Source organism: Crinia signifera, chromosome 3 (genome assembly GCF_055691185.1).
Source record: "Crinia signifera chromosome 3, ASM5569118v1, whole genome shotgun sequence".
In the NCBI taxonomy this organism is placed as follows: domain Eukaryota; kingdom Metazoa; phylum Chordata; class Amphibia; order Anura; family Myobatrachidae; genus Crinia; species Crinia signifera.
In genome coordinates this window covers 286,937,160-286,953,806 of record NC_139219.1, presented here as the reverse complement: position 1 = coordinate 286,953,806, position 16,647 = coordinate 286,937,160, and the positions used below count along the sequence as shown (strand labels likewise).

Below are 16,647 nucleotides of genomic sequence, written 5' to 3'. Positions count from 1 at the left end.
GGAGGTGCAGGGTGTGGGGAGTGAGGGGTGTGGAGGGCAGGGTGTGGGGAGTGAGGGGCACAGTGTGTGGGCAGTTAGGGGTGTGGAGGTTGTGGGGGTGAGGGGTGTGGAGGTGCAGGGTGTGGGCAGTGAGAGGTGTGGAGGGCAGGGTGTGGGGAGTGAGGGGTGTAAGGGGCACAGTGTGTGGGGAGTTAGGGGTGTGGAGGTTGTGGGGGCGCAGGGTGTGGGGAGTGAGGGGTGTGGAGGTGCAGGGTGTGGGGAGTGAGGGGTGTGGAGGGCAGGGTGTGGGGAGTGAGGGGCACAGTGTGTGGGCAGTTAGGGGTGTGGAAGTTGTGGGGGTGAGGGGTGTGGAGGTGCAGGGTGTGAGGGGTGTGGAGGGCAGGGTGTGGGGAGTGAGGGGCACAGTGTGTGGGCAGTTAGGGGTGTGGAGGTTGTGGGGGTGAGGGGTGTGGAGGTGCAGGGTGTGGGGAGTGAGAGGTGTGGAGGGCAGGGTGTGGGGAGTGAGGGGTGTAAGGGGCACAGTGTGTGGGGAGTTAGGGGGGCGCAGGGTGTGGGGAGTGAGGGGTGTGGAGGTGCAGGGTGTGGGGAGTGAGGGGTGTGGAGGGCAGGGTGTGGGGAGTTAGGGGCACAGTGTGTGGGCAGTTAGGGGTGTGGAAGTTGTGGGGGTGAGGGGTGTGGAGGTGCAGGGTGTGGGGAGTGAGGGGTGTGGAGGGCAGGGTGTGGGGAGTGAGGGGCACAGTGTGTGGGCAGTTAGGGGTGTGGAGGTTGTGGGGGTGAGGGGTGTGGAGGTGCAGGGTGTGGGGAGTGAGGGGTGTGAAGGTGCAGGGAGTGAGAGGTGTGGAGGGCAGGGTGTGGGGAGTGTAAGGGGCACAGTGTGTGGGCAGTTAGGGGTGTGGAGGTTGTGGGGTTCAGGCTGTGGGGTGATGCAGGGACCGCGCACAGAATTTTTGCTACAAAATCTTCCTAGTGTCTTCACAGCCGGGCAGAGAGCAGATAGCTGCCCGGCTGTATTGTCAGGACACTGTGACTGCAGCAGCCCTAGGTTCACTTCCGACTCCCGGTTATTTTAAAACTTGCGCTGCTGCAGCTGCCTGCCGGGTCCGCAAGCCAATCGGAGCTCGCTTGCGGTCCGACAGCCAATCAGGAGTGGTGTCTCCTGATTGGCTGCCGGACCGCGAACGAGGTCCGATTGGCTTGCAGACCTGGCAGGCTGCTGCAGCAGCGCAAGATTGATTTAAAATAGCCGGGAGTCGGGAGCTAGGGCTGCTGCAGTGACTGTCCTGACAATACAGCCGGGCAGCTATCTGCTCTCTGCCCGGCTGTAAATTGTTTCCGGCGGCGGGCGGGAGCTGATAGTAAAATAAAAATATGAGTCTAATCCCGGGTCGCCAATCAGCGGCCGCCGCCGCACCCAGTGCCCTGCCACTAGATGTGGCCTCGCCTCCTCCTGCTCACTGTTCTCTGAGTCCCGGCGTACAGTATTAGTGCGGCGTCGGCGGCCGCTGATCAGGGAACCCGGCGGGACTGGACTCATATTTTTATTTTATTGTGGCCGATGGCTGGTCGGCGCAGAGGATCCAGGAGGCGGGGCAATGGACGCCAGTCACAATAGGTAGACTAGCGCCGCTGCCCGCTGGCTCAATCTCTCATAGGAGAACAGTGGGCAGGAGGAGGCGGGGCCGGGCCACTATGTCTGACTGCACTGCAGCCAGTGACAGTCAGGGTCGGAGCGGAGGCCACCCGGCCGGGGACTTCACTGGGCTGACCCTGATACTGACGCCGCCTACTGCTGAGCGGCCTGAGCCAGGTGAGCTGGCGGCCTCCTGCCTGAGGCTGTAGCGCTGGCTCTGCTTAGCAGCCTGTATATGTTTGCAAATTGTGCAGCGTGCTCTGTGCTGCCCCTGCTGGCTGCTGCATAATTCGGCCTCAGTAGCAGCGGCCTCCCGGGAAAGTTCCCGGTAAATAGAATGGCCAATCCGCCTCTGGTAACAAGATATTGTAGATAATCATTCAGTGTTTTATTTTTGTATTGGCTGAGTTATTTTAAAAGTCCTTCAGGGTATTTCATTGTTTCACAAAGGATTTGGAACTAATAATTTTATTTTTCACATAGAGCAGCACCATTTTGACAAGTGTGTTCCCAAGCAGTAGTCCATAGGCTCTTTAGAGTCCATGGTGCATTTCATAGTAAAAAAAAACATGCAAGTACTGTAGCTTCAAATAGTTCATCAGATCGAACGTGGACAAAGGTTCTGTATGTTGGGAAGACCAAGGGCAGCATTCAGAGTTATGAAAGTTTCTGCTTTTTTATGCTTCAGTTTTTAGTAGAGAGGAGCAGACTGGATTGCCTTAAATCCAAACCCGCCTGAACTGCCAGTATCGAGTCACAGCTGTCAGGAGGCGTCTTATCGTCCTCCGCTGCCGTCGCTGTCCCTGAGTTCCATTCCTGGGATTTGCGCTGGAGGCTCAGAGATGAGGATTGATGGCGGCCATCTTTTTCCGGCGACTGCCGGGCAGGCTGGGCAGAAGAGTCTGGGATGTTGCTAGGCAACGCCATGAACTTCCACCACAGATGCTGCAGCAGGGGGAGACTATTGCCGGGCACACCCGGCGTCACTTCCGCCGGGGGTAGGCAGGAGATTTGAATAAAATCCAGCCAGCCTTTCCCACGATCCGCCAGTTATAGTGTGTTCCTGTGACAGCTTGCCTGTGTTTGGTCCAGCATGTTGCCGTTCCCAGTCGGCTTTCCTGCCAGTGTTTTGTCTGTCAGTGACATCAGCCGCCTGCCCTAGCAGGCATTGGAAAACACAGCATTATATGGGGATGCCCATAAAACACTGGGCATTCCCCTTATGCCGCTCCATGCCCAACCCTCCCTTCCTTAGCCTTCCAAATGCCTCAGCGAGTGTGATACTCACCAAAGGCGCTTGCACAGGGGCTCTGCACATACACAAATATGCATATGTGCAGACCCCCCATCATCGGAAGGGGCCAAATTTTGGCCCCTTCCAAGCAAGCCTGAATCATGCTGCATATAAATAACATATTCCTATTATGTAAGTCTTTGTGTGGGCAGATGCATGGGTTCCTTATACTTTTGTATTAACTAATCTTAAGGTGAAACCTTTATCTCCTTTTTAGTAGTTGACCCACCCTGCTCAAAAGAACGACAGAGACTACAGGGTCTACATGGAGAAAGATTCCCATTGGGACTTTATGTACCTGAGTGTGATGAAAAGGGCCACTACCAACCACAGCAGTGCCACGGCAGCACCGGTTACTGTTGGTGTGTTACCTCAAATGGAAAAGAGATTGCCAATACAAAGACCGGACCTGGACAGAAACCCCAAACATGTGGCGTTCCAGGTAAGACTCATTGGGGCTGGTGCAAAGTTGGTAGCAGAGCAGGATTAAGGTCTGTGGGCGCCCTGGGCAACAAATTTGTGGGGAACCCCCACAGATCATGCCGACGATGCCCCCCCCCCCCCCAGTAAAGTTAGCTACCCTCCCCCAGTCAGCCCATGCCTCCCTCGTGCCACCTTACCCCTCCGCTCAGCAGGGACCTGCAGATCTTCTCTGTGCTGTATCGGCTCCTGCTTCTGCTATGTAAATGGTCCATCACAAAATGTCCGCCCCCGTAGAGCAGACAGTTTCACAGAACTGTCTGCTGTACGGGGCGGAAATTTTATGATAGTCCATTTCCAAAGCAGCTGTATGCAAGGGGTGTTGGCAAATGAGTTTCACCCAAGCTTCATTCAGAAGGCACACACTGGAAAGGTCTTTGTGGTATGATTGGTTTTATATAAACTGGAACTGGTCATAACATGAACTTGTAATGAGAACAAGGTAAATATACATGAATAACTTTCACTGCATGCTGCATCTCTCTTTCTCATTCATGTAACCTTCAGACACAGGAAACAACAACCAACAAGTATATACATACATCACAGACTGTAAGACACACAAACACAAATGTGACAGCACCGCCTGCTGTCCCTCCAGTGTAATTGCAACTTAAGTCTCATCTGATGTAGTTTTCTCAACACCCCTTCTCAACAGATGAGGTTTGATCCACGAGACCCATCTTTCTGGATAGTCTGTGATGTCTTTCTCCAACCAATGGCTTGGTGAGAATGTCCGCAGTCATCTCTTCTGTTGGGCAATATTCCAAGTTAAGAAGACCTTGTTCCTGTAGATCCTTTTAGAAATGGTATTTCACATCGATGTGCTTGGTCCTTGGATTTACCCATTCTGTTTGAGCTAATGCGAGACATCCTTGATTATCTTCAAAGATTTTTGTAGATTCTACTTGTTTCTGTCCCAAATCAGCTAACAATTGTCTTAGCCATATTAGCTCTTGACTTGCTTGAGCTGCTGAAACATACTCTGCTTCTGTTGAAGAAAGTGCAACGCATGATTGCTTCCTACTTGTCCAACTGATTGGTCCTTCACCAAGTAGAAATAGGTGTCCACTTGTAGACTTTCTGTCGTTAGAGTCTCCAGCCCATAGTTGGTTTCCATGGGAGTACTTGCCGGTTTTGCATCTTGCATCCCAAACTCTTCAATGGCTTCCTGTATCTTTTGTTTCTGGTTTAAGGTAACGTCGACAATTTCTTCTATTGATATTTGAATACCTAAATAGTGTGTTATATATCCTAGGTCTTTTGTTTCAAATTCCTTATTCAGGATCTGCAGTAATTCCACTTTATCCCCTTCTTGCTCGAAACATACTACAAGATCGTCCACATAGATTAACAGGTAGATCCACCTGTCAGTTATCTTCTTGACATATAGGCAGGGATCTGCTTTGCTTCTCACAAAGTCTTCCTGTATGAGGATTTCATTTAATTTTGTGTTCCAGGCTCTTGCCGCCTGCTTCAGACTATATATATACTTTTCTGGAGCTTGCACACTAGGTCTGGTCTTTCAGGGTCTTTGAAACCTGGTGGCTGCTCCATGTAAATATCCTCTCTTAGCTCACCATGTAAGAATGCTGTCTTTACATCGAAGTGTCTTACTTGCATATCCTTTGGGGCTGCTACTGTAAGCAATGTCCTGATGGTTGTGTGCTTTTCTACTGGAGCAAATGTCTCATCATAGTCCTCTCCATATTTTTGCGAGTATCCTTTAGCTACTAGTCTGGCCTTGTATCGCTCCACTTTTCCATCTGTGTTGTATTTAACTTTGTCCATTTGCTGCCTATGGTTTTCCTTCCTGATGGCAGTTCTGTTAGTATCCATGTCTGATTGTCGTGCATGGATTTAATTTCTTCTTTTGCTGCTTCTATCCATTTTTCAGCTTCCCTTTCTGGTAAGTTAGATATTTCTTCCCAGGATGTGGGTTCACATATACTAGTGGTACTAGCTTTATATGAGAGACGCACTGGTGGTTTGCCTTTGTTCTCTCTGCTCGAGCGCCTTACTTCACCTGTTGTGCACTCTTCCATACCTTTAGTAATTGGTTCCAGACTGACTTCAACCTCTTTGATGGTATCTGTTGTGATGGTGTCACTAGAGTCAGCGTTGTCTTCTTTATCCAGATCGGCTGGAATCATTACTTCATTTCTTAGTTCCTCCACAAAGGTCACGCTGTTGCTTATGGTTATCTTATCTGTCTTTGGGTTCAGAATTCTGTATCCTTTGGAAAATTCACTGTATCCAACGAAGATTCCTTCTACTGCGCGATTCTGCAGTTTACTTCGTTTTTCTGCTGGAATGTACATAAATGCTTTACATCCAAAGACTCTTATGTGTTTCACATTTGGTTTCTTGCCATGCCACAACTCATATGGTGTTTTCTCCACTGTTCTTGAGAATAATCTGTTTTGTAAGTACGTGGCTGTCATTACGGCTTCACCCCAGTATTTGTCAGGTAGTCCTGAATCTGTTAACATGCATCTAATCATTTCTGTCAGAGTCCTATTCTTCCTTTCGGCTACCCCATTCTGTTCCGGTGAATAGGGTACTTTCTTATGGTTCTCTTTACCGAGCTGTCTCAGGAAGTGTTCTATTCTGTGACTTGTGAATTCACCTCCATTGTCGCTACGAAACACTAGTGGATTTCTTTGAAATGTATTTGTAGCCATTGTTATATAATCCTTTAACTTGTCCAGTACTTCATCTTTGCTTTTGATCAGATAAGTAATTGTGTATCTGGAGTAGTCATCAGTGAAAGTCACTATATATCTGTTACCGCTTGGTGTATGTACATGCATTGGGCCACACACGTTGCTGTGTATGAGATCTAGAGGTCTCTGGGCTCTGTTTTCACTTTGTTTTGAAACTGTCATTCTTGTGGCTTTGGCTTTTATACAGCATTCACGCCTCATGGTTGTTGAACGGTCTGATACTGTGAGGTCCTTTGTTAGGCCTCTCTTTTGTAGTTCCTTAATGCTGTCTGGATGCCTGTGTCCTAGTCGCCTGTGCAACATATGAATACAGTCAGTGTGTTCGTGTGTGGTTAATCTCACCTGTTGTACTGTCGTGTCTAGGCGATACAGGTGTTTCTCTGCTTTGGCTGTGGCTACTGTTTCTGTTCCATTCTGGATAAGACACATCTTATCTTGAAATTTAACAGTAAGTCCTTTATCCGTTAAGAACTTTACAGATATTAATCCGCCTTCCAATCTGGGAACATATAGTACATCTTTGATTGGTATTGTTTTGTCACTTCCATTAGTACTGGGGCATATAAAGCATACCATGCCCTTTACCTTCTGCAGTGATATTGGTACCATCTGCAAGATAGATTGCTTCTCTATGACTTGTGTCAATCTCTGTAAGTCTAAGATCTGTGCTGCTTGCCATCTCTTTCTGTTTATCTGCTATTCCCCTTGTGTTATACTGTAATACTGGGTTTACTCACAGTTGCTGTGCAGATCTCTCAGAGATGTTTCTTGTGCCTTAATCCTTGTAACTTTGATCCTCTTGTCTGTGTCTGGGCCCATAACCTGTTGGCAAATGAGTTTTACCCACGCAGTCAGGATAACCTTCAGTATCAAGCTTCATTCAGTAGACACACACTGGAAAGGTCTTTGTGGTATGATTGGTTTTATATAAACTGGAACTGGTCATAACATGAACTTGTAATGAGAACAAGGTAACTGTACATGAATAACTTTCACTGCATGCTGCATCTCTCTTTCTCCTTCATGTAACCTTCAGACACAGCAAACAACAACCAACAAGTATATACATACATCACAGACTGTAAGACACACAAACACAAATGTGACAGCACCGCCTGCTGTCCCTCCAGTGTAATTGCAACTTAAGTCTCATCTGATGTAGTTTTCTTAACAAGGGGGGAGCCTGGACCGTTCCACAGAGAAGATGTGCGGGTCCCTGCTAAGCGGAGGGGTAAGGTGGCCGAGGCACGAGGGGGGCATGGGCAAATTGGGGGGGCCGCTGCTGACGCGGGTCCTGTCTGTGCAGCAGTCTTACAATAGCCCTGCAGACCCCCGGCGCCCACACTTACACAGCACCTCACCACGACCGCGGGGTCTGCGGGGCAATTGTTACTCAACTGGCTGCCCGCCATCATTTGGAAGCGGCACTGTGAGTGTGGGGGCTCCTGATGTGTGGGGGCCCCGGGGCGACCGCCCCTATCACCCCTGCTTTAATCCATCACTGGTTGGTAGTATAGCATGGTTGCCTACCTGACCCTCTCCTTCAGGGAGAAAATGCTCTGTTCCTGGACTTCCCTGGTAATGTATGATTGCCATCACCTGTGGAGAGCTAGGTAATTGATAAGAAAGGTGTTTCACCACAGGTGATGGCAATCATACAATACCAGGGAAGTCTGGGAACAGAGCATTTCCTCCCTGAAGGAGAGGGTCAGGTAGGCAACCATATAGTATAGCCAGAGCTTTGAGGAGGCAGCACCATCCCTATGCCCTAGGACACCAAGCGTACTGTAAGTCCCCGCCTCCCCATCCCCAACACCCATTTTCATTGCTCCATTGGTCAGGGACATGCTGGGCTGCAGCACTGACTACCAGGAGAGGAGGGCTGCACATAATGTCACAATGAAGTACCCAGCTGCTGTCACGGAGGAGGAGCTGGCAGCCTGGCACCTGGCAGCAGCCCATCCCCTACATTATGCTCTGCTTTAAGATGGTCATTTTTCCTGACATTTTTTTCCTGGCATTGGTCTCAGCTTGTTTTCAATGACTTCCTCTTGTGTGTTCTCTCATATATTATTATGCATTATAGTTGCTTGTACAACAGTTCATTTAGGCCCTAATTCAACACTGTTGCAGAGGTCCTTTGCTGCTTACTGGGCGTCTTAACGATGTCTGTTCAAATGTCCGCCCCCACTACAGATGGAGGGCCATAGTTTGATATCAGGAGGAGTGATAAACTGGAACCGGTGATGAAAAATAATCGAACTGGTACCGGTGGTAATGTATTATTGGACTGGAACCAATGCAGAGGTATTATTGGTCTAGAACAGATGGTGTTACCAGACTGGAACCAATGGTGATCTGCAATGGAACTGTCGTGCTAACTGGTCTAAATCCAGAATGATGTCACTAGAATGCTGTCTGGGTTGAATCTGGAATGAGGACACTGGAGTGCTGGTCAAGCTGGATCTGATATGATGACACTAGAATGCTGACCAGACTGGATCCAGACTGATGACACTAGATGATTACCAGGAAGTGCAGAAGGTATAGCAGAAGCAAGTAGAGATCTCAGAGAACACAGGTACTAAGCAGGGGCAAACGCAGGATTTTCGGATCGGAGCAAAGCAAGGAGATAGACACTTAGGTGACCCAGTATATGCCGGATCAGTTAAAGTATATACATATACATACATATATATATATATACATACATATATATATATATATATATATACACGGGCGTCAACAGCAGTGTAGACCCCTGGGCATAACAATGTATTGGGGCCCCTACCGATCCTCCAGCGGTAGGGCTGGGGGAAACTTTAATGTCCCGCGGGTGGTAGGGGGTTCTATATCAACCGCTCAGCATGTAGGGACTGAATCAGTAATTTCCACTAATTACCCCTTTACTTCACAGATGGTGGGAGAAGGGGGCATTCAGCTGAATGAAGGGGCCCTGATACATAACTTCCTAGGGTGGTAGAGGATTTTTAATATGCAGAAGAGGGGTGTATAGTGGAGTGGGCTTATTATTCATAATTTTCTGGTGGGTGAACAACTTGCTTGACTACAGATATCTCCAGTTCCTGGAAATAAATTTCTTAGATTTTAATGGAATTAAAAACTAGAGAATCCCACCTACCAAATTGTATTGGGAACTAGGGGATCAGAGTTCAGAAGGCAGAGCAATCTGCCAACGAGTATATAAAACTACATACCAGGTGTGTGGAGCTGGAGCAGTAACCAGCTGCTTGAAGGCTGATATCTCTGGTTCTGGGAAGAGTAGAGTCAAGCTACTTGTGTCCATCAAAGGGGGGGAGGGCCAGCTTTAGGAATATACCCTCAGAAAAACTATGTCATAAAGAACCTGAAATATCTGATTTGGAATAGCAATTAACATGCTTGGATGGGGACCACTGCTTTGAAGTCAGATATCTCCGATTCCCAAGGACCAATTTTTACAATTCTTGCACCCATGGAAAGAGGGGACCCTCAGCTTTCAGCCTAGGACCCTTAGACTCTTGGGGGTTTTCTGGGTACTCAGAAACCCTCCCTGCGTGCGCTACTGCTAAGCAATAACCGGATAACAGATAGATAATGGGGCCACCTCTTAACAACCCAAGAGACTGTGACAACAAACCCTACGCTTTTCAAATGGCCACTGGACACCTCTTAGGCTTGTGAGGAGACTTATAAGAAAAGAGTTTGGAATTCAGGGGAAAGTTGGGAACCTGATCTTAACAGCCACAGGATTAAGAACATTCTCCACAGGAAAAGGCCCAATGTACCAAGAAGCATATGTCATAGTATGCAGAAGCAAACTTTAAAATTGCATGTAAAGCTGAACATGGAGCTCTCCAAAACCTGGCGATGATCTGTTCCCCCTTATTAAGGATGAATTCTACAGGGAGCCCGTGGAGTCTGAACATGTCTCAAATGAAAAGGACTGCTAAAGTTGGAACAGATGGTAACCCATGACAAGGAAAAGTGTATCACAACTTACTCTAAAATCTGATGAGGTATTAGTTCTTCTTTGTAACATTCTTACCGGGCCCACATATCAACACAACCAACACGGCACTTGGTATTTTAAGGGATGCTCTTTTTCTTTACAAGGAAGTGATGTGGGTCCTTCATTACTATCGAGATCTAAGCTGTGTTACTGCTCCACTTATCCTGTATTTATCATGGCAAATCACTGTATGCTTACACTATACTGTCAGTATACTAAAATATAGGGATCATGGTATCGCAAGGAATAACCTTTGCATGCAAATCGGCCACACACTTTAGTTATTTAAACATCAATCACACTGCAGTTTCGGTTTTCCCAATGAGTCCAGTGCTACTTTTACTGAAACAAAGAGATACTTACTGCCTGGGCGTCTTCAAATCATTGTTTTATGAAAACCAACATAGAACCTGAAATTAAGAATTTTCTATAATATATTAATACCTTTTTCCTATTTATTTAATGAACGTCTTTATGTGGGCAGATGCATGAGTTCCATAAACTTTGGCCTTAACTAATCTTAAAATGTCACATAATCATTTGTCTCTTTTTTTTTTTTTAGTGGCTGACCAACCCTGCCTTAAGGAACGACAGAGACTACAGACTGTACATGGAAACAGTTTCCCATTGGGACTTCATGTACCTGAGTGTGATGAAAAGGGCAACTACCAACCAAAGCAGTGCCATGGCAGCACCGGTCACTGTTGGTGTGTAACCTCAAATGGAGAAGAGATTGCCAATACAAAGACCGCACCTGGCCAGAATCCCCCAACATGTGGTGTTCCAGGTAAGAGTCATTGGGTCTGGTGCAGAGTTGGTGGTATAGCCAGAGCTTAGAGGCAGTGGCGTTGCCCTGGCCTGTGACACCCAGTGCTCTGTAAGTCCCTTCTGTCTATGCTTTTGGCAGATGGCTTTAAAAGAGAGCATGGCCTTGCTGTGTCTGCACTATTGATCCTAGAAGCTGGGGGCTGCACATGCAGTATCCAACTCCTGTGACTGAGGAGGAGCTGGCATTTTGTTGTCACCCATCTGAGGGTGACACCTGGCAGTGCCCCCCTTACCCATAGTAACACCACTGCTTTGAGGTTGTTATATGTTTAATTACTTCCTCTTGCCTTCATTGACGGGTGCCGGATGGCTCCCCGACAGTCGGGATTCCGACAGTCATTCCTCCGAGGTCGGAATCCCGACTGCTCCCTTGTGGGGGTCCACGACCCCCATAGAGGGAGAATAAAATAGGTGGCGAGCGCAGCGTGGCGAGTGCAGCGAGCCCGCAAGGGGCTTCATTGCGCTCCCCCCGCTGTGCAGTCGGGATTCCGATGTCTGAGTAATAACTGTCGGAATCCCGACTGTCGGGGAAATATATCACACCCTCGGTGACAGTGTTCTTTCACATTATATTATGCAGGATAGTCTGTTGTGCAACTGTCCAAAAAGTTCAAAAACCTCAACTTCCATGACCAACCGTCTCTGCCATCCAAATAGGAAGACATAGAAAATGGGGATACTTCTTAGCAGCATTCCTGGAACTGTGACAGTGTAGTTATACTGTATCTTCAGCATTGATGTAAGAGGATATGGACCACTACATCGCAGCCAGGGCACCAGATCAGAATTGTCATTGATAGCCAGGGAACAGACACTGATGTCACATTTTCATGGGAAGCTACTATGTCAGTGCTAGCCCATTTGGCTGTAGTTGATCCCATGCAGCCGTGCCAGGCCAATGGTTAATAAACATCAGTAACAAGATACTGTAGATAATCATTCAGTGTTTTATTTTTGTATTGGCTGAGTTATTTTAAAAGTCCTTCAGGGTATTTCATTGTTTTACAAAGGATTTGGAACTAATAATTTTATTTTTCACATAGAGCAGCACCATTTTGACAAGTGTGTTCCCAAGCCGTAGTCCATAGGCTCTTTAGAGTCCATGGTGCATTTCATAGTAAAAAAAACCATGCAAGTAGCTTCAAATAGTTCATCAGATCGATGAAAACTATTTTATCCTCAATATTTATGGGAATATAAACGTGGACAAAGGTTCTGTATGTTGGGAAGACCAAGGGGAGCATTCAGAGTTATGAAAGTTTCTGCTTTTTTATGCTTCAGTTTTTAGTAGAGTGGAGCAGCTGTCAGGAGGCGTCTTATCATCCTCCTCTGCCGTCGCTGTCCCTGAGTTCCATTCCTGGGACTTGCGCTGGAGGCTCAGGGATGAGGAGTGATGGCGGCCATCTTTTTCCGGCGACTGCCGTGCAGGCTGGGCAGAAGAGTCTGGGCTGTTGCTAGGCAATGCCATGAACTTCCACCACAGACACTGCAGCAGGGGGAGACTTTTGCTGGGCACACCCGGCGTCACTTCCGCCGGGGGTAGGCAGGAGATTTGAATAAAATCCAGCCAGCCTTTCCCGCGATCCGCCAGTTATAGTGTGTTCCTGTGACAGCTTGCCTGTGTTTGGTCCAGCATGTTCCCGTTCCCAGTCAGCTTTCCTGCCAGTGTTGTGCCTGTCAGTGACATCAGCCGCCTGCCCTAGCAGGCATTGGAAAACCCAGCATTATATGGGGATGTCCATAAAACACTGGGCATTCCCCTTATGCCGCTCCATGCCCAACCCTCCCTTCCTTAAGCTGGGTACACATAAGTACAATTTCATTTTTCTTGCGACCGTTCGATCGACCGAATACACGTTCGGCCGTCCGAAACATACGACCGATCTGCGCGTACACATATGTACAATTTTACTTGCGACGTCCGATGTACACCCGTCCAAACAATCGCAAGAAAAAGATTGTACCACCGTACACACTCTCCCGTTCTGGCTATTGGCACGATAAAAATGCACACAACATTATCATAATGGGCTGGATTAAAAGAGCATACCAAAACGAGGCGTGATCACGGAACAAAGAATCGTTCGTGTAGTACAGTGAATAGAGCCGTGACTATTCAGATCATTGCTAGCTGTACAGGATATACGTACGTACGTTTGTCTATCGGTGCATTTGGGCCTTTTGGATGTTCCCATGTGATGCGTTGCTGCCGTGGGACCGCTTTCCACTACATACACCACCATGTTCAAATGTGTTTTATGTTTTTTGGGTGGGTGGGCGTTCCTGCTACACCTTCACGTGGCACTTATGTCATGGCAAGCACCTCACTCTGTTCAGGTCCGACCACCGTTTTACCTCAAATAAACAAAGTGTTCACAGTATTTTTTGTCAGTATTTCTTAATAAATGTTCAGTGTTTATGCAGAACAATGAACATCACATATCTATCTATCTATCGATCTATCTATCTATCTATCTTCTATAACTATATCTGTCAGGAATGCACACACAACGATTATTTATTTCAAAAGGAATGCACACACAACGAATATTCTTTAACAGCATGGGGCGGAAAGTACGGGGGAGAAGACTTCCTGTTGTTTACATGCTGCGCTGATGGAGGGATGACGCAGCTAGTCAACACCCACATGGGCGTGCTGCTTTTGGGAGGAATGATCGCAGGAACGGGCTGCATATCGATCGAATGTGCGTACACATGTCACTTTTCTTTCGATATGGAGCCGTCCTGTCGGAAGAATATTAAGCAGCAAAGAACCTGCGACCGACCGTGGACGGCCAAGAGCGTTTTTGGCCGTTTATCGATCGCAACGAAGGGATCGGGACAGCGTACACATATATACAATCGAACGGCCGTTCGTCCGCAGATCGGAAGAACGGCCCGACGATTGTACATATGTGTACCCAGCTTTAGCCTTCCAAATGCCTCAGCGAGTGTGATACTCACCAAAGGCGCTTGCACAGGGGCTCTGCACATACACAAATATGCATATGTGCAGACCCCCCATCATCGGAAGGGGCCAAATTTTGGCCCCTTTTGAGCAAGCCTGAATCATGCTGCATATAAATAACATATTCCTATTATGTAAGTCTTTGTGTGGGCAGATGCATGGGTTTCTTATACTTTTGTATTAACTAATCTTAAGGTGAAACCTTTATCTCCTTTTTAGTAGTTGACCCACCCTGCTCAAAAGAACGACAGAGACTACAGAGTCTACATGGAGAAAGATTCCCATTGGGACTTTATGTACCTGAGTGTGATGAAAAGGGCCACTACCAACCACAGCAGTGCCACGGCAGCACCGGTTACTGTTGGTGTGTTGCCTCAAATGGAAAAGAGATTGCCAATACAAAGACCGGACCTGGACAGAAACCCCAAACATGTGGCGTTCCAGGTAAGACTCATTGGGGCTGGTGCGAAGTTGGTAGCAGGGCCGGATTAAGGTCTGTGGGGGCCCTGGACAACAAATTTGTGGGGACCCCCCACAGATCATGCCGACGATGCCCCCCCCCCCAGTAAACTTAGCTACCCTCCCCCAGTCAGCCCATGCCTCCCTCGTGCCGCCTTACCCCTCCGCTCAGCAGGGACCTGCAGATCTTCTCTGTGCTGTCCCGGCTCCCCTTCTGCTTCTGTTATGTAAATGGTCCATCACAAAATGTCCGCCCCCTTACAGCAGACAGTTTCACAGAACTGTCTGCTGTATGGGGCGGAAAATTTTATGATAGTCCATTTCCAAAGCAGCTGTGGGCAAGGGGGTAGCCTGGACCGTTTCACAGAGAAGATGTGTGGGTCCCTGCTAAGCGGAGGGGTAAGGTGGCCGAGGCACGAGGGGGGCATGGGCAAATTGGGGGGGGGGCGCTGCCGACGCTGGTCCTGTCTGTGCGGCAGCCTTACAATAACCCTGCAGACCCCTGGCGCCCACACTTACACAGCACCTCCCCGCGACCGCGGGGTCTGCGGGGCAATTGTTACTCAACTGGCTGCCCGTCATCATTTGGCAGCGGCACAGTGAGTGTGGGGGCCCCTGATGTGTGGGGGCCCCGAGGCGACCGACCCTATCGCCCCTGCTTTAATCCGTCACTGGTTGGTAGTATAGCATGGTTGCCTACCTGACCCTCTCCTTCAGGGAGAAAATGCTCTGTTCCTGGACTTCCCTGGTAATGTATGATTGCCATCACCTGTGGAGAGCTAGGTAATTGATAAGAAAGGTGTTTCACCACAGGTGATGGCAATCATACATTACCAGGGAAGTCTGGGAACAGAACATTTCCTCCCTGAAGGAGAGGGTCAGGTAGGCAACCATATAGTATAGCCAGAGCTTTGAGGAGGCAGCGACATCCCTATGCCCTATGACACCAAGCGTACTGTAAGTCCCACACCTCCCCCATCCCCCAACACCCATTTTCATTGCTCCATTGGTCAGGGACATACTGGGCTGCAGCACTGACTACCAGGAGAGGAGGGCTGCACATAATGTTACAATGAAGTACCCAGCTGCTGTCACGGGGGAGGAGCTGTCAGCCTGGCACCTGGCAGCAGCCCATCCCCTACATTATGCTCTGCTTAAAGATGGTCATTTTTCCTGACATTTTTTTCCAGGCATTGGTCTCAGCTTGTTTTCAACGACTTCCTCTTGTCTTCAGGGACAGTGTTCTCTCACATATTATTATGCATTATAGTTGCTTGTGCAACAGTTCATATAGGCCCTAATTCAACACTGTTCGCTAAGCAGAGGTCCTTTGCTGCTTAACGGGCGTCTTAACAATGTCTGTCCAAATGTCCGCCCCCACTACAGATGGAGGGCCATAGTTTGATATCAGGAGGAGTGATAAACTGGAACCGGTGATGAAAAATAATCGAACTGGTACCGGTGGTAATGTATTATTGGACTGGAACCAATGCAGAGGTATTATTGGTCTAGAACAGATGGTGTTACCAGACTGGAACCAATGGTGATCTGCAATGGAACTGTAGTGCTGACTGGTCTAAATCCAGAATGATGTCACTAGAATGCTGTCTGGGTTGAATCTGGAATGAGGACACTGGAGTACTGATCAAGCTGGATCTGATATGATGACACTAGAGTGCTGACCAGACTGGATCCAGACTGATGACACTAGATGATTACCAGGAAGGGCAGAAGGTATAGCAGAAGCAAGTAGAGATCTCAGAGAACACAGGTACTAAGCAATAACTGGATAACAGATAGATAATGGGGCCATCTCTTAACAACCCAAGAGACTGTGACAGCAAACCCTCCGCTTTTCAAATGACCACTGGACACCTCTTGCGCTTGTGAGGAGACTTATGATGGAAAGCTCATACCAGTCGTGGGATAAGAAAAGAGTTTGGAATTCAGAGGAAAGATGGGAACCTGAGCTTCACAGCCACGGGATTAAGAACATTCTCCACAGGAAAAGGCCCAATGTATCAAGAAGCATATGTCATAGTATGCAGAAGAAAACTTTATCAATACATGTAAAGCTGAACACGGAGCTCTCCAAAACCTGGCGATGTACCCCCTTATTAAGGATGATTTATACAGGGAGCCCGTGGAGTCTGAACATGTCACAAATGAAAAGGACTTCTAAAGTTGGAACAGATGGTAACCCATGACATGGAAAAGTGTATCACAACTTACTCTAAAGTCTGATGAGGT

The 16,647-nt window shown here is 48.0% G+C and overlaps 1 protein-coding gene across 11 annotated transcripts in view; it reads left to right on the top strand.

Moving 5' to 3' along the window:
- Window positions 1–16,647, top strand: part of LOC146064649 (uncharacterized) — an 81,941-nt gene that overhangs the window by 28,372 nt on the left and 36,922 nt on the right. For 9 of the 11 annotated variants that reach the window (XM_083178406.1, XM_083178402.1, XM_083178398.1 and 6 more), the window contains 3 exons: window positions 3,142–3,366; window positions 10,705–10,929; window positions 14,158–14,382. In XM_083178406.1, coding sequence (XP_083034532.1) covers window positions 3,142–3,366; window positions 10,705–10,929; window positions 14,158–14,382 — 675 coding nt within the window. The remainder of the gene's footprint in view (window positions 1–3,141; window positions 3,367–10,704; window positions 10,930–14,157; window positions 14,383–16,647) is intronic. The other 2 variants (XM_083178401.1, XM_083178404.1) reach the window with 2 other exon arrangements.